The sequence below is a fragment of the Melanaphis sacchari genome, unplaced genomic scaffold, assembly GCF_002803265.2.
Source record: "Melanaphis sacchari strain LSU unplaced genomic scaffold, SCAv2.0 Contig10_pilon_pilon, whole genome shotgun sequence".
NCBI lineage: Eukaryota > Metazoa > Arthropoda > Insecta > Hemiptera > Aphididae > Melanaphis > Melanaphis sacchari.
In genome coordinates this window covers 2,449,793-2,474,050 of record NW_020270420.1, presented here as the reverse complement: position 1 = coordinate 2,474,050, position 24,258 = coordinate 2,449,793, and the positions used below count along the sequence as shown (strand labels likewise).

At 25.1% G+C, this 24,258-nt stretch overlaps 2 protein-coding genes across 2 annotated transcripts; one reads left to right on the top strand and one right to left on the bottom strand.

Moving 5' to 3' along the window:
* Window positions 1–3,711: 3,711 nt before the first annotated feature.
* On the top strand, window positions 3,712–18,769 carry LOC112603655 (E3 ubiquitin-protein ligase MYLIP-like). The gene is made up of 6 exons (XM_025352344.1): window positions 3,712–4,582; window positions 6,918–7,111; window positions 17,106–17,340; window positions 17,400–17,575; window positions 17,730–17,949; window positions 18,200–18,769. The coding sequence occupies exons 1-6, from the start codon at window positions 4,496–4,498 to the stop codon at window positions 18,605–18,607; spliced, it is 1,320 nt and encodes a 439-aa protein (XP_025208129.1). The 5' UTR covers window positions 3,712–4,495; the 3' UTR covers window positions 18,608–18,769.
* Window positions 18,770–20,701: 1,932 nt separating this feature from the next.
* LOC112603701 lies at window positions 20,702–23,517 on the bottom strand (the record flags this gene model as incomplete). Its single annotated transcript, XM_025352399.1, has 6 exons — window positions 23,320–23,517; window positions 23,111–23,249; window positions 21,847–22,046; window positions 21,435–21,682; window positions 21,138–21,342; window positions 20,702–20,797 (listed from the first exon to the last, which is right to left on the bottom strand). Coding segments are annotated over exons 1-6 (1,086 nt in total), but the record flags the coding sequence as incomplete, so codon positions are not given.
* Between the last annotated feature and the right edge of the window lie 741 nt (window positions 23,518–24,258).

The window sequence follows — 24,258 nt, the reverse complement described above, 5'->3', positions numbered from 1 at the left end:
GCTATAGTCATTACTCATTAGTCACTCAGTAGGCCTACAATCTAGATAGCTAAATTATGGTATTGGCTATTTATATATGTAAATAATAATATATTAAAATATCAACAAATATTAACAGATATTAGAAATACAATATTGAAACTCGTTGAATTTAGTCACGTATTCCGGACTCCGTTGATCACGCACAGTAATTATCATACACGTACATTCGATAAAAAATTGTCGACGCGATTACAGTGGAAATACAGGCGTGCACTTCGAACATCGATTCGGGGCGCTCATCGCCAATTATAAATCACGATTCACGATCGAGTGGTGTGTGTCACGTGCACGTGTGATCAGTCACCAATCACTCCTTGCACGGATTAAAGTATTGTATAGTGTAAACATATATTTTGCAGTACGTTATATATAATATATAAATTATATAATATCTTTAAATATAATGATAAAGCGTATAGCGTGATTGCGTCCAATGCGCTCTAATACAACCCAACAAATTTTGGAACGAATGCAGCTAAACTCTTAAACGAATTTTTGGAATTTTTTCTACAAAATGTGTGTTTTTCATGCTTAATTTGATGGTACCTACTTTTTAAAAAAGTCGCACAAACTTAATTAATTAATTATTTTGATTTTGTGGTAACAACTGATAATGGGTGACGGGTTAAAGATGTCATGAATTGCATTATAAATTTTTAAAATTAAAAATAATTGTTTAAAATAGTTAAAAATTAACGTTATCTACCTCATTTATAAAATTAAATTTTCATATTTTAAATTAAAACTTAGTATTAATAGTGTAGTGTAGCATTAATTCAATGGATTATAACACTTATAACAGTCACCGCAACCCGTGACTAGTTCAGCTAGTATCTATATATAATATATATACATTATACTTTATAACAGAGATGGGCAACTCCCGCAGTGCATAGGAGAAGAAAAAAAAAAGGTCCTTCAAATATACTAACATTTATTTTTTTATCTTTATTTATTTATGTTTACAATTATTATTTAATGAGATACTTGAGGATGAGGTTTTTCAATAGACAATTTAGTAAAATCCACTTCTATTTCTGTAGTTGAAACTCTTAGTAAATGTCCCAAGGTTTCATTTGTTAAGCGCTTTAATAATTTAGTTTCGGTTTAAAACTAGATAGGAATTTATATCCACATTTTATCGAAAAATGTAATAAAATAAAATACAGATAAGTGCTAAAATTATATAAAGTAATTTGAAAATATAGCGCAGGCCAGATAAAAAAGATACGCGGGCCGCCAGTTGCCCATCCCTGTTTTATAACCACTGTACTGCATCAGCTGTACAGAGATGTACAAGTGTACAACAAGTGTCTGTCAAAAGCGCGTGCGTAACGTCAGCATCTACTACCTATTAGCTGGTTAAACTGTAAACATTTTGTTAGTTGTTATTTAGTTAATGGTTAAATATGTGTATAATATTTAGAGCCTTTAAGGACACACAGATTCAAATTTTAAGAAACTTAATAAAAATAATTTAATTTCAAGAAAAATCAAAATTAAAAATTCTAAGATAAATATATAGACGGTATTTTTTTATTATTTAAAAATAACATTTACTATCATCTGTACATAAACAAAAAATACAACAAGCGAATAGATTGATATATGATAGGAGACATATAACTTAGAGGCTTAAAGGAAGTGAGCAGAGAAGTTATATAGTTTATCCAATAATAGGATCCATCCAACGTGATTCGACTAAAATTTTAGTGATGGAATCTTTTCATTCCAAAAGATCTCGATACTAACATCTCTTAAGATGTTGGGGGAGGTGTTGTTAGAAATATTGGCTGTATGCCTGTGTGCTGGTTTCCTGTTAATGGATTTGGATAATGAATTAATCTTGATTGGAACTTTTTAAATTGAGTTTTGATATACTTAAAATTTAAATAATAATTTTAATTAACTTACAATTGGGCCAGAGACCAGCATACCATTGATAGTTGTTTCGTATAATTCGTTATAACAAAATTACTTAGAAAAACTATTTCACGTGAAAAAAGAACCGTTAATTATAACTGTTAAATTCTACCAGTACCAACACATCGTACCTAATTAAAAAAAAAATGTTGGGGGGGAAGGAACTAACTTTATTATTACTATTTTTACAGTAATAAAATATACTTTTAGTAAGAAACAAACTTATTTTTAAGTATGAAATAAAAATAGGTTTATCAGTAAAAATTAAAACATGACTTATAGAATTTTGAATAAAAATTGAATTAAATAAGTAAAAATGTTAACTGATGAGACTAATAAAAATCAAGTTTAATTTTTAAATCTGAACACCTTAATTTTTAGAAGCAAACGAATCAATGATTTTTTCAAAATCTATTTTTACGACGTTACTATATTATAAATAATTAGTAATGTAAAGATTTGGGGGTAAATGTTCCATTAGCCCCTCCCTAGTTACGGTCTTGAAGGTTACAGTGATGGATGAAAGATAAAATTTTTACCACGAACACGAAAGCATTTTTACTAAAGTTTTTAAATTTTAATATTAATTTCATTAAAAGTTTTCAATTTAAATTTAAAAATAGTGGGTTATAAAATAATAATTTTTTTAAATTATTTGTAATCGTGGAATTTTTAGATCTATAAACTATAACTTGAGTAGCTTTTTCAAAAATTTTTAATATAACAAATAAATAATAATGAATATTATAGATGCTTCAGCATTGACCCAGTTGTGTACTTGAGGTCAGATTAGTGATTAGCGTAAGAGAAAATAACATCATAAAATATACACCCAAAGAGTTTTATACTTTTGTGTGCATTTAGCCGGCCGAATATGAATTTCGTCATACGATCCAGCTGTCAAGAAAAATTTACACATATATTAATATGTACCATGTACAGGTACTAACCTACGTATAATAGAAAATTAGAAACGAGCAAGGGATGTGCCGCGTGAACTAAATACCGGTGACCATCGTGAGCTGCCGAGAATACCATATACGATACCTATACTACGCATACTAAAAGACTCTTATAGACATTCTGAAAAATCCATCTCATTATAAATTTTAATTTATTGCAAGACTAGTATTTGTTTACGAATTATATAGGTACATCGTTCGATCGTGAACTTCCATTGGTTGATGGTTTCTTCGCTCAAAACTCCTGACAAGGTATTTAATATTCAATTCACCTCTTGCGTAATAAAATAATCGCGTGGCATTATTAAATGCGAATATAATAATAATAATAAACATTATTCATGGGTGTTTGTTGACGATGTCCAAGTGAAAAATCAAGAAATCGCAACGTACTAAATAACGAAAGCTTTGATAGGACACACGTCACACACAACGAATGTAACAACAATATTATCGTCTTGCGAAACGACAGCGTTTTCTACGAGCACCTATGGGCCATGATGGCTACGTTGCGCCAAAGAAATCGCTCGGGATGCTGCGCGGCAACGTGTGGTACCGCAGCGGTAATGGCAACAGTGCCACTCCGTCCGGACAAAGAACGAAAAGCGACAACCGCGTCCGCCGATCGTCATCGGGCACGATGAGCGGGGGGCTTATGGTATAATATTATTATAGTGCTGATAATAATATTATTATTATTATTATTATTATACTTCTACAAGTTCACTCTTCTGGCGGTCGCGTTCAACCGCCGATGACACGTCCGCCGTTCCCTCATAGTGGTAGTAACACTGTAGTTGCGTAGTATAGGTTTTTATAGTACTATTATAATATAGTAAACTCGTACTTCGTAGAGCGGTACAGCAGTCGTATAATAATCCACGAGCAATTCCCCTCCTTTTTCTGCCACCACCATTAATTTTAGCCGTCGAGTCGTTCAAATTATGCAGCAGCAGCTGATCGACGCCAAAGCGCGTGTTGTTGGTAGTCGGATATTGAATAACTATTATTGGTTTATTTTCTTTTCTTTTTCGATCAATGCTAATTATTGATCACATTAGCCACAAACAGTTAAAATAGCGCTCTCGTTTTTCAATTTTTTTTTTTTTTTAATTTTATTTGGCACGTCCAATTTTTTTCCCGGTCCGCCATTCGTGTTCCCTGTACGCGCGTGCTCGCGACCCCCCGCCGTCGCACAACAATAATGATAATAATAATATGCCTCTGTTAAACTCTGAGACGTACACTGTGGTCAGTGTGGTCAGTGGCATGTCGCTGTGAGCAGAGTTGTCAATGGAATAGTAATTGTGCAATACGTTTCGTTTCATATTATTATATTACTATTTTTTTCGAGTTTCGTTAACGATCGGCGATTGACGTTTTGATTTCTTCGTCTCATCATCAAAAATCGATTTGCCGACAGTGTTGTGATCGCTTCCTCCCCCCTCTCCGTTGCGACTGTACCTATCCATTCTTGTACACCCGTGGCTGTTAATCGCGGTGACCAACGTCAAACGTAGCAGCAGTGATATTTGCGCGGATTACCAGGCGAAATATGAAAAGTGAAAATGTGGTGTTTAGTGAGCCAGCCAAACGCAGTCGTCATAGAAGTCAGGCTAGACCATAAAGCAAAAGGTCTGGAATGCCTGGAGAAGGTAAAAACTAAACACATTGAATTTAGCTTGTATACAGTTATCAGCTTTACTCGATTGACAGTTATAAACTCTGGTATTTATTGTCTTACATTTGTTTTTGTACAAACAATATTTAAGAATATTATTTGGTGATGTAATGATGTTCGAGGCAAGCTAGGTAAAGCTTTAACTCTATAATAAGAGGGAAGGAAAGAAAAATATAAACATTTAAATTCATTATTTATTTTTGTGTTCTGATAATTTCTTCACATTTGACAGTTATTTATATCATTTAATATTGTTATGTGTATTTATAATTTAATTAATGAATACAAACATGTATGAATGTGATAACACCAACAATAGTGATGCCGTTATATCTATTATGGTTGTTGAAATGTATTTAACCCTAATTAATTAATAAAAAAAATAAATTATAAGAAAACGAGGTAAAAAATATTGCCTTAGCGGTAAATGTTAATTTTGAAATCAATATTAACAAAATTTTATCATAGGAAAATAAATCAGTATCTATTAGCCTAATTTTAAAAATATATTTATCTAATTGATATTAATATGACCTACTGACATTTTAAATTAATTGAGTTTTGTACTTTCCAGTCACTATTATAAAAAAAAAAATAAAGTTAGTTCTGCAAACATCTTTTTTCTCAAGAATTTTAAAATATTTTACTACTTATTAGATTAATCGATTAATGAGCTGCTACTATATTGTTTTTTTCTACATTTTTGTTCCAATCATTTCATAAATATTTATCACAAATATAATTTGACCAAATTATTTCTACTTTTAAAAATGATGTATACTATCTATGTACATAAAAAGTTATTTTGTTGTTAATGTATGATAACCTTATGATGATGTACCTAATATACTTTCAAATGTATTTTTATTTAATTAAAAATTGTTCTTGCAACAAATAGTAATTCATGAAATTATATTTTAAATAATAGTTATTTGAATCCTTATAATTTAAGTTTGTGAGGATATATAATCAGTGAATAACTCAGAACCTAATCTAGGTACAAGTTACCTATTTTTTTTTCAAAAATTAATCAAAGTAATCGATACAATTTGGATAAAATATTAATTTTAGTTCTGATCTGTTTGAGTTCTTTTATGAAATACAAAATCAAAATATTGTAGTATTTAACAAATTAAAAACATTTTTTAAAATTTTAATGATTATTCTTGCATCCAATATCTTGGTAAGTGAAAGTCTTTGATGGCTCGATAAAACATTTATGAGAATAACTGAATAATAATGATCTCAACGAGGAAAAAAAATTAAATTTTATCTGTCTTTTAAAACATTTTATTTTGTACTTTGTATAGTTTTCACGCTTTAATTTTAATATTATGAATTGTTTTATAGGTTAATATGAGGTTTAATTACTTAAATATGTATTGTTCGAGGTTAGGTTAAGTGAGTTTGGTAGATGAGGTTATATAACATGAATAAAAACTTTACAGTTTATTTTTATTGCAAATTATTGTGTTAAATATTTTTAGTAAATAAATTAAAAATTATCTATCCACATTTTTTCAGACATTTTATTTTATCTATGACTGATTATAGTTCTTTAAAGTTAAAATTGGCTGTATCTACCAACTGAGCCATAAAGAGTTCTGTGTATTTAATATGATTTTATACTCCATATTATATTTATTTTTTATTATTTAAAACTGGTGATATACCTTTAAACTCTAATTTAATCATTATTTAGTTACAATTAAATATTATTTTATACTTAATTATTGACATTATACCAATCAACAACAATATTAATACCTATGCATTATATGTGAATGAAATGGGTACATAGGTACTTATTTTTGTTTTTAACTTATGTTCTACCTCTTTCTACCTTCGGATTAATAAACAATAGGTAATTAAAATGTAAATACATTAAATTTTATAATTCATGTACGTAAAAATATTAAGTCCTTACAATTAATAATGTTTTTGAATTATAAAAAAATAATTATGTTATTTTGTCTAAATTTAAACTTATATGTCTATAAAAAAAATATTGTGTTTGTAAAAAAACTTTTGACACCTAACTAAACCTTGGAAAAATTTAAACTTCAAATGCATATAAAAAATTGTGCCTTCATATTTTATATTTTTGTACAGGTTTATTAACAACTTATATCGTAGTTTGTAATACATTTTCAAGAGTTGATTGGTCTTATGAATAATTTTTTATTGTCACTTATAGAAGAAAAAATTCAAATTTCAAATGTCTATATATAGATAGCCTTAAGAGTCAAAATATTTTGTAAATTTTATCATTTATAGAAATTAATAATATAATCATTCATGTCTTGTAGGTATGTGAATGTTTGGGCATCAACAAAGAATGTGATTACTTTGGATTACAGTACAAAACTGTCAAAGGGCAAGATGTTTGGTTGAATCTAAGAAATTTAATTGAACATCAAGTGGCTGGAGTTCATCCGTATCGTTTTGCACTTAGAGTTAAATTTTGGGTTCCACCGCATTTATTATTACAAGAATCTACCCGGTAAGATATACAATTTAAGAGTTATTATTATCTTATTATAGTTAGATATATATTAAAAAACTCAAAAAATATAATTTATAATTTATAAGCATTAATACATTACATTTTGATAATAAATTAAAAATGTTTTAAGTTCTCATAGAGAATGCTACTAAAGGAATACTAGTACTATATCATATAATTTTATAATCATGGTTAATAATCAAGTATGATATTAAAATAATAATTATTTCTTTGATTGGTGCTTTTTATTTACTATTTAGATAAATTTAGTTAAATATTAACAAATAACAATTACTTAAACACACCTATAGAAAACTTAAATTTAAAATGGAAATTTACCATTGAGTAGGTAATTTATAATTGGTGATGTTTAAGTTAAATATTTATTTAGATTTAACTTATACATTTGCTTGAATTTAAGTGTATAACTTAAGAAATTTAATTTTTATGATAGGAAATATAATTACATAATTATATGTTTTGCTTAAATATATTGTATAATATATTTAATAAAAATTGACTGTATAGTAAATGACATTATATGCAATCATTGATGATAACTACTATTTCAGCACCATAATGTTATTTATTATCAATAATTAGGTTATTTAAGTCAAACTTTAGTATAGGGACATGAATTTGTAATAGAAGAAAATTAATGTATATTATATTTCATTAATATTAAGTAATTCAATATAAAATACAAACTTTTTATAATTATAAAATCAAATCATTTTCAATATTAACTTTGTTAACATCTTATTTTTTCTTAAATAGTCTTTGCATTAGCTACTGACTATTAGTATAACATTCTATTAGAAAGCAGAACTTGCAACCATTTCAAATTTTAAAGATTTCGGTTCCCAGAACATTTTTTGAAAATTTTCTGTTTTATTTTAGGTTTTATGACCTGTTTGTTAAATTTTTAGGTTTAGCAGGTCATAAATTATTTTTCTTAATATCATCAGGCTTTTATTAATAAATTCTAATATAGTATTCTCTTTGTATGAAAATAATTAAATATAAATTTTGTAACTCAGGTTTTATGAACAGCTTTTTAAATTCTTAGATTTCAGTTACAAGTTTAAAAGCTTTTGGTTGCAGTTACAATTAAAAAATTAAAATGTATTATATACTCATTTTTCTAATTATTAGATTTACACAAAATGTTTTAATGATTATTATTTATACTTGTAGAATTAGTAGATACCTGGGTGCTGTATTAATGTAATTATGGACTCAAAATATTATCTTTAGTATTAATGTAGGATATGACTGGTATGAGAGTTAAAGGATTAAAAAATAAATAAAAATGCTCCTATAAAAAGTTTTTTATGAATAATTTATTACTAAATCATAAATAAAATTGAATATAATACAATACTTAGTTATGTAAAATTATAAAATATTAAGGATTAAATCAACTTTGACTTTTATGTTTTAATAAGTCTTAAATTTTGTTTAAACTATAATACTTCTATTTATAAGTTTATGAGTTTTGTCTCCATTCTAGTCTTGGGTTGAAAGTTAATATTGTTATATATCCTGGTATTATATTATGAAATCAAAATACACAATCTTAAATAATCAGAAAGTAGTAGATACCATTACTTGGGATTAATACCAATAATACCTGTTAAATTATTACTTGTTTTTTATTTGATTAACATTTTTAAATTTGTTTTTGAAAATATTAACTAAAACTTTCATGTTTTTCCACTATATACCATTTAGAATTTTATCATTTGGTATTTATATTAAATGATTTTCAATTATTGGATTTTTGTTATTTATGTTTGCATAATTGTGTTAATATTTTCTTTGAATTTTAATGAAATTTAATTTTAAGGCCCTTACATACTTGACAAATAGTTTGTACGCTGATGCGATTTAATTCGCTCGCTTTACCTAGTATGAATGGTCTAATTTAATCCAAGTTGTTTAATTTTAAGCAAATGTTCGCGGCGATTCAAAATTGTTTCCACGCGTGAACTATTCTCCTAGTGTGTAAGGACCTTTAGTTTAATTTGAGTCATTTTATGATAATTTAAAATGTATTAGTTTGTAATACAATATAATATGTTGTATAATATTCTGTCTTAATATTTTTTAATTTAAATATCATTTTTAATTGTGTAGTATAATTTTCTTTGACTTTTATGTCAAATTTTTTAGATTAAGCAACTAATAAAATTATGATAAGTAATATTTTAATATTACTATTGTACGTGGATTGTATTCTTAAAAAATGTTTAAATTACATTGAGTGCAAGGGAAATGTGATAATCTGATTGTAGAAATTAAAAAATAAGTATTAAGTATCAACTTAATTATATAATTATATATTATACGCACATTTATTTTTAGTGTTCATTGTTTATAATTATTTACTAGCTATTAGTAATTTTTGTTAAATATGGATTTTATCCAATTATGCTTAAAGCAAAGTTAATGATTAACAAAAATTTTATTAAAATACCTTTATTTGTATTTAGTTAGCAATTTTATTTGATCTTTGATAGAAATTTGACAAATTAGCTTTATGTTTAATAATTGTTAAGTAATTATGAGTATACTGTATTATAAACTATTTTCGGATAATGGATAATATCCATGGGATATCCATGGGTATCTATAGTTTGATCATTGAACAATCTTAGTATGCGATCTATATTCTATACATATACTAATATATAATTTTATTTATTTGAGAGGATGTCTGTGGTGTTTGTGCACTATTTATTTTTTCTTTCTAACCCATGTGTGACATGGTAATTTTATTTTTTGTGTAGTTAGCTTTAATATTGGAGTGAATCATACTAAAAATAACAATGCAAAGTGAAAGTCTTAGAAATATTCTCGACCAAACTGTGAATATTATTTTAACATATAATTTGCATGGTATTATTTTAAGGCCGTCAAAATAATGTTTAATTTGTTCTTATATATATTTAAACAAATGTTGGCCTTGTTCCTTTATTTTATTATAAAGTATTATTAAAGATTGTTCCTTAAATTTCGTAATTTGGGGTTCAATGCTACTTACAATATATTATTTATTGATTGTTATTTAGTTACATTTTATGGTTATTGACCTTGTACACAATCATTGATTTTTGTATTAATCATTACGTTTCTTTAGTTTATATTTATCGTATTAGATAAAGTTTTTAACTTGATAAATTTAGTTTTAGATAGATATATGAATACTTCATATCATTTTTATCAGGTATATTTTAGGACGTAGGTATCGCAGTATTATCGTTTCATTTTGATAGGTGATTTGTCCTTGCACTTGCACTCGGATAGATAGTCAATAAACTATATTATAAATCAATATTTTTTATATTGGTATTCGGTAGATATGTGTTAATGATCTATAACAGGCATGTCAAACACGCAGTCCTCAGCTCATTTTTTGTGGCCCGTGGTTATCAATATTAATGGACAAAAAAAAGTAATAATAATAAAATATTAACGCCGTGTCACAACTATCTTGGATTCTTAGAGAATGGTTAATTTGTTATACATTATTTTACTGTCTTATCTCTTGATAAGCTAACCTTTTTTAATTTTATTGTATCTGTTGTGTTCGTAAACATAAAGAATAAAATTGAAAAATGTGTATAAAATATTTATTTATTTTGTTAAATTTTTATGTGTGGCCCACATAAATATATTTGGCACACTTGATACTTTGAGTTTGATATGCCTGATCTATAATCTAATTTATATAAAATAAAAGAATACCATATTATATTTATTAAATTAAATCTATCAACGTTTATAAACTTTTAATTTTTGTGTTTTAGTAAAATGTAATTAAATTGGCTAAAGTATATTTGAGTAAATTACTTATTTATAATGATATTATGGTTAAATATACAAACATAATGTGTAAAATAATATTTTATTGATGCATTTTAATTAGTATAATTCGTAGATTGTTTACAAAGTTCAAAAATATCAAAAAAATATGCAAAAATTTAATTTAACACATCCAATAGAGGTTGATTATTATTTTGACACTGTTATGAGTGAGTTTGATTACTTTTTGTACTGGGAATTTTTTTTCTAGCAAAACGATTTTTATTCTCATGGATTTTTTTGATTTTTTAATTTATTTGTTGTTAATAATATTGATTGAATTCTACATTTTACAGGGGCACATTTGAAAATCGGACTTTGTATTAGTTATTGTAGCCTGTTTTATTTATGTCAAGATAAGTTGAACGACCTTTAAATGTAGAAATTTGATAAATAAATACGCACAGAGTAAATTTAGTTAATAACATTAATAACCATGTACTCGAGTATAATGCAATTATTGATTTATCAACGAATACACATGGTATTAGTACCTACCAATTTAATTGGTTTTTATAAATTGTTTTAATTTTTACTATTGTTACTATGCGTATATGGGTTATAGCAGATACAAATTTCTCATATTACTTCTTGATGTCAATGACGTTTTTAAAAGTAACCTCTAATATTTTTATATCACAATCAATATAATTGGTTTTGGAATTATCTATTCACGCTCTGGTGATGTGATTATAATATTATCTTTATTGTCACATCGAATTTTTGTTTCGGCATATTATTATATACTCTGTTAAAATAATAATTGCACAGAGTAAACTAAACAAAAGCTCCGGGAAACGTCATTCATCATGATTATAAAACAAGGGTCTCGTCCCGTGCTTCAATAACATCGCCTGTTTCTTTATTGTTAATTAATTGTTGTGCGTCATGCTTCCGTCACAGCACATCAGTACATGCGACATTCAACTATGGTCTTATATAAATTAAATTTATATGAAAAATATAATAATTTTGATGTTGAAATACAATTAAAAATATTCAGTTATCAAAATTAGTAAAAATGAACGATATGATATATTTATTTAAATAACTATTTTTACCGATGCAATTAAAATCTATTATCTATTTAATATGATTATTTATTAAATTTTTACTTATTTTAACAAGCTAATATTTATACTGTTTATTCAAGGACTTAAAAAATGTTCATGCTTATCATCTATTGATAAGAATACAAAATGTTAGTCTTTTTATGTTTTTTTATTGGACTTAAGTAATTATACTTACCTACCTCGGTTAATTGTTTAGTCATGAATATTTTATTTTATTTTTTGTATGTTGCTTTTAGATGTAGGTGTGTATTATAACCACAATGCAGATAAAAATATGTTTAACTCTAGTTATACTACTTGTACTATCTTCTCTTCTGTTAAAATGAGTATTTATACTACTTGTTCATGTTGTGGCGCACGTGACGTGCTGCACGGAATCTATGTATATTGTTTAACTATCAACAAATGTGGTAAAATAATTTTATATCGGTGTAGACATTCATCAGAACCTTCAGCTTGGCATACTCCAACATTTATTTAATAGAGTCGTTAGTTTTTTTGTTGTCATATTATGTTTTTAACATAATAATTTTATTTATCTACGAAAATTAAATTAAATAAATTCAACTAATATGAAATATTTTTTGTATCTCATCAATCATCATGCAACGAAATTTATTATACGTTTATTGAAGAATACTATTAAATTATTCAATTATTTAAATCTATCACGACAATTCATTGTCAATATTAACTACAAAGGTCTTATAATAGGTCATCATATAGGTTATAGGTAGTTATTTCGAACGTCATTCGTTGTTCATAATGCCCGGAAATACACAGAAAATTTTTTTGTAGTATTAATCTCTATTCTTATTTCGTAGACGGTAAAATAATTAATTTTCCAGGCTTATAAAACACTGTCAATTTTATATTAGAAAATTATTTCCATAATGATCAGTCAATTACATTAAAATATAGTTTAAATAATGGATTGTATACTTCAATATTTTAATAACTTATTAATTATGAAATTATTTTTGTTGATTACGGTTAAGATTTTAATCTTTTTTTTTTTTTATATATAAAAGCATTGATTTATAACATTTTATCATTATTCCTTTCTCAAAATGCAATAGTTAATGAGTTATTTATTTACTAGTATAGCCCATTGCAGCAATGTTATATTTTAAATGTATTTTTATTGATGATCCTTTTAAGTTATGAATGTTAAAATTCCTCAAGCTATGCATTAAAAATAGATTACTAATAATTGAATAATTTTTTTTAGAACTTATTGGGTAGGTATTTTTAAATTGTTACTGTTTTATTTCTATTCAACACTTTAATTTTATTACTATCTAAAATATCTAGTTTTTATCTTATATTTTTTCTTTTTATATATATATATCAAGAAAATGATTATTAAAATAATTTATACATATGTTTTTATACACATTTTAATTATTTATATTTTATCAATTTTCGAACTATTGGGAATTTGCACTATTTACAATTACGCACTTTGAATTACAAATACATTAATTATTATTTTGACTCTTAAAAGTTAGTAAATAACATCACAATTAAGATTAATATTCAATTTATTTTCTAAATAATTTATTCAAATGTTGAATGTATGTTGTTTACAACCTTATAAGTAAATAGAATTTCAAGGTTATACTTAAAACCATCTTTCCAGGAAGGGGTAGATAAGTTATGAAATATAAAAACAATAAAAGAAATTTATTTTAAATTCCTAAGTTTATATAATCCGATAAAATTTTGTAAGAGGATTTGAACCCTAACTCCCACTAGGTACGATGTTATGTAACATTTAATATACTAAATAATTTCCTCTAAATCCCACTTTTTGGTACCACATGAACATCATATGTCTTTGAAAGGTAAATATTTTTTATATATATCAAGATTCTACGTTTTATTACACGTATTTGACAACGATTCATTATTTTAATTCATCATATTAAGAATTAAATATTTTGTTAACAAATTTTCCTTGTCAAATTCAAAGAAATAAAGAATTAATTAGGTACTTTTAGTTTAGTACATAACTAATTAATCATATTATGTTTATATTAAACTTATTTTTATTGTTCAATAACATTTCATGAGTATTTGGAGAAAAGTTTATAATTAATTTATGAATTTCAAATTAAAATACTCATTATATTTTTAGATGAGGAAAAGTATCATTACTTTTTATATTATATTAGTTTCTATTGATCGTATTGTTAATTTCCGTATTCATCAGGTATTACACAAATAAAAATTGTTTCATGGTCTTACTTGCGAGTTAAGGTCAAATGATGCATAGATGAAAAAAATATAAGTGCCGCCTATATGAATATGATGCTAGTTTGGTTAAAAATTATATTATAATCAATCTCGGATTTATTTGAACAAACATTATGACGCTTATTAATATAATTCTTTTTACGTCATTTTAACTGATTTTGTTGATTAATGGCTTCATAATTCAATAAATGTATAATTGTTTTGTTTTTCGTCTAAAATATAAACACGTGTGAATTAATTGCTTCCATTATCAAATTTAAAATGCGTACGTATAGATAAATGTCATTATTCAATTATGAAAAATATTAATATGCGTTTTTATTTTTATTTTACAATTTAGAGACATAGTATCTCAAATAAAATGTTTTGATGAATTTATTAAGTCATATGTGTAATTAAAGAGTAGGTACGAGTATAATAACATAGTTCATGGCTTTTAGATTATTACGATACAAATTCTGGAAGTGACGATATTAGACTTATTGCACACAATGACAATAGTGATTCATAATCCTTTTTTTAAAAATGATATGCAGTCAATTATTATATAGTAGATAGTTTAAATCTATTTTAATTGTTCTCAGAACTATGAAATATTTAACTTTGAATTACCAAGAATATTAATAGAATGTATATCCGTAGCGTGTTTGCGTGTTTTAATCACATCATTTTTTTTCTTATTATGAGTAAGAAACTAATAAGCTAATTAAAAAAAGATTTTTAATGGTATATTTTTACGGTTTTTAAATTTTTATAATATTTAGAATAACTGCTATTGTGATTACTTCTGGAAAATTTATTTTAAAAAACCTGCATAAAATAAAATAATATTAGGTATCAATAGACAATATGTAAAAGTTAATCATAGATACTATAATTTTTAATTATACGAGTATACTTGTTTCAAATATACTGGAATACTGAGTCTCAATATTCTGTTTATCACACTGTTATGTGGGCTTGTGGTCGTATTATAATTTCGAATTTTTTAAAATATAATTAATTTTAAATCTTAGAAGATTTGTGAATATTTGGGCAGTTTATGCAATTCGGTAAAACCGGTTTAGGTTCATGGATATAAAAGAATTATGTTTCACAATATATTTTTATTATTTATAATACATGTTTACACTACTATCTAAGAAAACTTCAATGTTTTGATACTAAAGACAGTTCAACATTTTAATACATTTAGATGGTTTTTTCTAAATGTTTTATCGGTAAAATAAAAACAAAAATGCATAATTTAATGATCAATGTTCATGACTTCATAAGGCATAAATCGACTTGTAACAAAAGTATAAAATATAAGTTGTAACAGCTAATTTAGAGATTTACTAATTAGTTTTTCCGTAAATTCGCAACATATGTTATTCAAACGTTTTGTACATAGAAAAAAAAATATTTCTTGGTTTTGTTTAAAATATATGAGTATGGGCCATTTATCATTTATATATTCTATAGCAATAACTTGTTTGTTTTAAGTATATAGGTTTGTCCTTGAATGATATAATAATAATAATTATTATTATTATCGTTTTACTAGTATCTATGGAAATGGAAATTAAAAAAAGTATTAGCTATATTGGGTCACCACCTATTTGCATTTGCCTCACCTTTATCATCATCGTCTATTAAATTGCTTATTTTGTAAGCATTTTTAAGCATTACCATTCTCCATAAATTATAATTAATGTTATAGGGGTCTCTGGAATGAAAAAGCTATTACCTAAAAAAATAAGCCTACGTTAAAATTAGAACCTTTTGATTTTAGCACATTTTTTACCACGAAATAAAGCATTCATTATCTCTGATTGTAATTATAATGTTTTTGTGATCTGATGTGGTATAGTGGTTGGCCTCAGTCGCTAACGTGTTCTGAGGTCAAGCATCGCCTGGTGACCACTGACCATCCAAGTTTTTGGTGACAAATTCTTGTCATATATACACATGTTTCAATAATCAGTACCTTCTTCCGTGGTAAAAAAATAATGTTTATTATAATATTGTGTATTATATTTTAAATAATACCAAGTATATATATCATTACCTAAATAATTTATTTTATATAAAACAAACACAAGTACCTATACTGAAACAGTTTAAACTTTTATGTTAAAACTTAAAAATATTAGATACTAGATTGGTGTATTAGAAAGGTGTATTAAGTTGTTAAGGTATAAATTACAAACCTTCTTTTTCATTGTTCCGACTTCTCAATTTTTATTTTTATTTAATCTCGTTTTGTTGATTTTTGTAACTGAAGTTTTTTCATAAATAAAAACATAATTACGTAAATCTCTAATTTTAAAGTACGATTTAACTTATAATACTGTTTAATCTATACGTTCTGTATTAATACATTTTACATAAGCCATATTTGTAAGTCCTTTTTCTTTTGATTTTTTCCTCGTGATTCTATAATTGAGCATAGATAAAATAAAAACAATTTTCACTAGTTTTTGGTTATTATTCAACTAATAAATACAATAGGCCTAATTATGATTTTATATAGTGTTTGTAGTTGGTGAATAATACATAATATTATACAATATAAGAGTACCTATTAAGTATTAAATATATAAAAAATAATGTATCTTGATAAAGTAAATTTAAATTATTAAATAGGTACTAACTATTAATAATTAATGTTAAATAATAATGTTGAAAATAAATTATACTAATTAAAATTTATTCAAAAATATTTTGAAATCAAATGTTACAATTATTACAATTATTACAATTAATTATAAAATATCAGTTTATTTATTTTTATCATTATTTTGTTATAGTCATCAGTTTTATTTGCATGCCAAGTTAGAGCTTTGTGAAGGACGTTTAAGACCAACAGATAGCCAAGCAATATGTAAAACTATTGCATTATTGGCACAGGCAGAATTCGGTGATTGCGATGATTCGGTTGCTCTTGTACAGTTTTTCGCCTATTGGTGTGAACATTTGGGTGTATCTAAAGATGATGATGAGTTCATAGTTGATCAAATTCAAAGTCTTCAGATTGAAATGAAAGTATGTGTGGTATATTTTTATTAATTCTAAATTCTATAAATGTATTGTTATCTTTTAAGGGTATGAAACAAACAACTGCTGAATATTGGTTAATCAAAGAAGTTTCTGGTCTACAAAACTTTGGTGAAGAGGTATTTGAAGGTAGAACAACTAATGGTTCTTCAGTATTGGTGGGAGTTGGACCTCATGGTATTAGTCTAGAACACCCAGATCAACCTGATCATGAAAAACAAATGTAAGTATTAGAACTGACCATATCAACTGTAAAGAGTTTTGTGAATATTCACACATTGAACTCATTCTTTCTATTTCAAAATTATTGTATACTGTTTCAATATAATTTTTTTTATTAATATTGTTTAATGTTGTACAATGTATTTTTTTTTTAGGATTCCTTATACTGCGATCCGTAGTGCTGCTAGCCATCGCCGTGTATTTGAGATGTGGTACTTGGCAGGTGTTGAACATTCTGAAACACTAATTGTATTGAAATTAGAATCTAGTCTGGGTGCAAATACTCTTTATAGAGCACTGACAGAGAAGCATGCATTCTATAGTTGTGAAACTGTCAGAGGTGCCGTTACATCACAATATATTAGAGATCTCAAGGTAATTATTAAATTTTTTTTATGAATTGTAAAAAAAAATGAAGCTAATCATGTAAACACCTTTTGTTATCATAACATTCTATCATTTTTTTTCATCTAAACTTGAATATAAACAATGAACATGTAAAAGTGTTTAATCAAATGCAATTGCAAATATATTTAAATGTTCTTCTGTTTAAAGCTGACCTTTAATAATTTCTAAATGCAATAATGTTACATAACTGTTGTTAATGTCACAATTTTATTTTCAGGGTACTATTATATCTATATTTAATGAAGATTCACCATTAGGGAAGAAATATGTGTTCGACATACAGAGGACTTGTCGTGAAGTGCATGATAATGCGCGTCGTGCTCTTTATGAAAAGCAAAACAAAGTCACACCATCCAGCTCTACAGTAGTGTTGAGTTCACCTGAACCTGAGCCTGCTACTTCACAAGATAGTTACAAACTGGCCAAACTCATTGATGCTCTTACATGTAGAATTTGTATGGATGCCACCATTGATCATGTGTTTTTTCCATGTGGTCATGTTATTGCTTGTGGAACATGTGTTAAACGTTGTGAAACTTGTCCACTGTGTCGAGGTGCCATTGATGAATCCAGGCGTGTATTTATTCCGACTTTAGCTGATTTGCCTGGTCTTCTTCATCAATGATGCAATCGAGTAAAGTATGTCCTGGTTTTGATAACTCATGTTGGACGTACTGTCATTAAGATTGACCTCAGAGCATGAATGTCTGTGATAATGCTATTATATTAAAACTTCCTATACTTTCATAGTTATTTATTTTTGTTAAATTTAATCTTTTTTATAATATTGATGTATAAAATGAAAAGAAATTTAATTTTTATCATTTAAATGTTCTTTTTAATCATTTAGTTTAAAGTAATGTATTTTTAAGAATACTTTTTATACAAACTCATAATTAAGTTTAAGTTTTTTGTGTTACCATTATACTATTAATTTGTACAAGTCAGATAGATGACACAATTTTTTGTTAATACAAATATATGTATTCTTAAATGTTAATATTGAAGTTTAAGTACAATTAAAATTATGAGTATAATTATATACAATATTATTATAAAAAGTTGAATTTTTCTTTTAGTTAGTATTATAAAATTTACAAAATTATACAATTTTACAGATATGTATTTACACATATTTCTTTTTAGATTTTGAGAAAAATGAGAAAATGACACTGTCATTGTGATAAAAATCAAAAAGATCAAATGGATCAGAATCACTAATAATTTTATGAAATATCTAGTAATGACTACAGAGTAAACATTTATTAATAGCATCACCTAGAAACATGACCATGGTAGTGTAATGTTTTATTTTTATAAATTTGATTACAGTATTGTAAATTGTATTGATTCGTCTTAAAATCCAAATTGTTTACATCTGCTATCCCCATACTAAGCTCAAATTATAGAACAGACAATTTTTAAAATTTCATTAGAAACATGATTAAAAAATTTTTAATACTATTATAATATGTTATATATATATATATAATATTATTAATTCTATGATATGTTTATTAAAATGAAACTTACAAACTATAAATGATTTGAAAAGTATTTTTTTAGATTTTTTCAGTGTTACTATTGTTCTTAATTTATTTCTGTAAGATGATTTCTTCAATAGTTGTGTTTCGTGTGTGTATAGATAGTATCAATAACCATTATTACTTTTGGTCAATTATATTTCATTATTTTTTTTCTTCAAAATGATATTTGATACATTTTTTACAGAAGCTGAGATTTTATTTACATTTATAATTATACCAAAACCATTATGTTATGTTTACAATAACTCATTTATCAAGACAATACAAATCTCTACATTATTAGAATATTGTTTAATTAATCAACAATAAATATTATTCAAAACGAATCAGATGCCATATTTCTTTGTTTTAACTGTATTATAAAGTTTCTAAAGCAATTTCAACATAAGGGAATGTTTTGCTTGAAGATGAATTATTCAAGTATTTAGTAATTATAATAAATAATAAATGTTTTGTTATTAATTTTGTACTTATTATTATAAAATATGATTTTATCACTGCTTGTCAGAAACAAATATTTTTATGTCTAGTTCTAATTTCTTCTCAAGAAAATTTATTTAACTATTAAAAGTTACTAAAAACTCAAGGTAATGTTATGCATTTTAGTGGTTCATTTGGAAGTCGTAAATATGATTTAAAAAATGGATTTAAGACTAGATGGTTTTTATTAAATTTAATTTGATACTTTGGTTTTTTAGAAAATGTTAAGATTCTAATCTGTTGTTAAAAAATGTATAAACATGATTATAATATGAAAGTACATTGTTTATGCCAAACTGATAGGTAAACAACAACTATCAATATAACCTTATACTTATACAATGACTTATCTAGATGCTTCAAACGTGAAACATTTTTTTCAAAATTGCAATACATTTAAAATTTAAATAAAACAATATTAACTATTTATTCAATATATATTATATGTACCTAAATAAATTTTCATTGCCCCTTTTATACATTTCTTTCAAATATTTATCAATCAAATTAAATTATTTATTTATTAAATATTTTAATATTTAAACAAAATTGAGTACATAAATATCAATTGTTTGAAAACTGACCACACGAGATATAAATTATAACAGGTAATAAATTTAGATATAAATAAATTAGATGTCTGTAAAAAAAAATATTTTACATTTATCAAATATTTATTCAGACTTATTAAATTTTTCACTAGCAATATTAATGTTATCAAGGATTTTTCTGGCTGTTAATTCTGTCTCTGTATATTTTGTAAACTTGAGTATTTCTTGTAAATTTATCTAAGTATAAAACATACCTAGTAATCAATTCTAATAGGTAGATACTGAAATTATCTATTAGTAAACTATTGTTTGTTAAATATAAATTAATACCATCATTAGATATTTCAATATTTGGATAGTATTTCAAGTATTTGGAACATAAAGAATTGAACAAGCAAAATTATGCATTATTTTAACATTTACAATCAGTAAAATAAATAAAATAAAACTATAATAAATAATTTTATGATACTATGTTTTAACTTTTGAGGTATAATTGACGCCATTATTTTTATTTTAAATATATTTTACTATAATTTATACATTATAAATATGTCTATAATTAGATAATACTTACTTCATTTTTAAAAATCATATACATTGACTTATCCATTTTTCTAGTTAAAGAAAGTAGCAAATTTAAAGATAACAGTATTATGTTGTTGTCCTTAGTAGGTGCTACTTTGATATCATTTAGTAATGTTTGTAAGAGTTGATTGTTTTTCATAAGCAAGTATCCATTAAATTTAATACTTACATTATACAATATCGTATAAGCACTTCTAAAGAAAAAATATTTTTTAACAATGTAAAGTGTAAGTCTTTATACATTAATTTTGTATGCAAGAAAAGTAATAAAAGTTATTATATTTACTTTTTTAATGTATCAGGAGGTGTACACAACACCAAAGCCACAATAAGATTAATAATATTAATTCCATCATTTATTTGTGAAAAAAAGTGACAACCACTTTTTGTGATTGTTAGATTAGCTATTATTTTCAAAATATGTAACACAAATTGTGCCTCATTTGTTTTTATTGATGGCATCTGTGTATTATATGTTTTAATAAAAGAACTAAGTATATTAGTAATAAATTTAGCCATATTTGTTATGTTATCCTAAAATATTTCAAATGTAAATATTACTATGAGTAAATACGGACAGAGCAAATTGGCGCAAATAGGAAATGAATAAAAAATTTGAGCCTTTTGCGCCTATGATAAAATTGTACATGTACTGTATGCAAATTTATAAAAGTTATATTTTTAATTCTTATAATTACTTTTTGTAAAACCATATCAACTACTGAAGATATTTGAGTTGTTTTCCACAAATAATAACATAGTGTAGATCCAACAATAGAACTAAATGAAGATTGTTGTTTGAGTTGCAAATTTAGTTTTGTGACTTCCAATTGTAACTTATTTATAGTAGTAGCAGATTTTTTTTCTAATAAATTATATTTAGACTTTTCAATTTCAACTTGAAAAAACAAAAAAAGTGTGAACAATTTATTTAAATTAGAAAAAATGTATGAGGTGAACACAAATAAGAGAAACATACAAACAAGGATTATTTTATATAATAAAAAATAAATATAATGGAGAATAGAAGACAATAGGATTATCACATGTACTTAAATTAATTTATCTTTAATATAAACAACTAAACAGGATTTTATTAAATAAAACCAAAAATAAATCTCAAGAGGATATCAGAACAATATTTGTTTCTTTTTCAAACCCATATGCAACAAAAAAAATACAATCATGTAAAATCGTTTTTTTTTTTGTGATTTTAGGGTACCTAATCTAAAAGTAAAACACCTAATTTAAAATTATAGAAGATAACTGACATATTAAAAGCTTCTAGAGAATTTTTTTAAGGGATCCTATACTTTTTGATATTTAATTGTACCTTGATTCCTATTGAATCTCTTTCAATGTTAATATAAGTTGTAAAACACTAATTAATAAAATTTCTAAAAATTATTTTGGATTTCACGGTAAAATTGATAAGCCATATTTACAGCAGTAATAACAAAGTATTTTATGGATTAAAAATACTAAAATCTCTGTACTTAATGTATAAAAAAGTAAATATTAAAAATATAATATTAAATTAACTTGATATTTAATATTAAGTAGGTATAAAAAATATAAATATTAAAATATTAAATTTACTTAATCAAATGGATGATAAACAAATACATTATTATTTATTATTTATGCTAAAATAAACATGCACAAGACAGTAATTGCATGGTAATATTTTATAAATTTTAGAGCTTATAGGACCTATGCAACTACTGAACCACCCAAACATAGCAAGAGACTTCTGCTATGTTCATGGTCTAGCACTCATGGTGGTCAGCTTGACACTGTGTAATTGTAGAAGTATACATGTATATAAGCATACAGCAATATACACGGCTTCCTGGAAGTATTAATTTGTAATAGTCAATAATAGGTAATTAAATGTAATATAGGTACCTAATAAAATTTAATTTAAAGTTAAAATATTTAATGACATTAGATAGTACTTACTTGATTCACTTTGGGTTTTAATTGTATTTATCATATGTATACAATTTTCTTGAAGTTCTTCAGATATTTTCTGGATATGAATAAAGCTCACTTCATTATTGCCATAAATTGTTTCAAATGCATCATCAAATGCTTTAAGCTATTATAAAATCAAAAATATTCTTTATATTTTGTGTAATAGTTATATTGTTTTAAAGTAGGTACTTTACAATAATATCACAGTTATTATGTTCATTCAAAACATTGTCTTGGTTATTAATTGAAGAATTCTCATCATCCATGCTTATCGTATTTTCGATAGATGTTTCATTATTTGGATTATTAGATTCTAACTCTTCATTTTTTATTTCTTCTAGAAAAGTATCAAATAACGATTTCTTGCAACTTTTTTCAAGCGACTTCTCCATTGTTCAAGACGTAAAGGTTTAACAAAATAAAATAAGTATTAGCTAAGTCCTTTGAGCTAAGTATTACGCTTTTGAATGAATATATTACACTAATAAATAATTATTGTCTATTATTAATAATATTAATACATTTATATTCCGTAGTTTTGTACCTAATATTAGATATGATATAGGTAATAATACCTATGTACTACGTAGAAGTGTAGAACACAAGTTAATCAAGTTACAGTTGATTAGCATATTATAGGCCTGAGGCTATAGCTATAATATTTACTATATAGTTTGCTAGTTTGCTACTATACGGACATATGGATTATGGATATTTGGTACTTACTTACTCAATACTCATCGGTCATTAAAAAGAACTAACCATGGTATAAAATAGTTATATAATTTATATGTAAACATTAAATATAACCACGGTTTAATATAATAATATGTAGTATGTACCTTAATAAAAACAGTGAATGTACCTAGCTAATTAGCGATTATAGCTGTTTTTAATTATTTTAATTCTTAATTCGTGGTATACTAATACAACATATTACCAACGGTAACATCTGATTAGTATAATATATATTATATAATTTATTATACCTATGTATTTGAAATTTTGAATTGTTATTAGTAATTTCATCATTAGTATCATGGAACAATAATTTCTGTACGCAATGATTTTGTATGGACACAAAAAGAAAATATCTAACATTTTCAAAATCTTGGAAACTTTATTTATTTTTT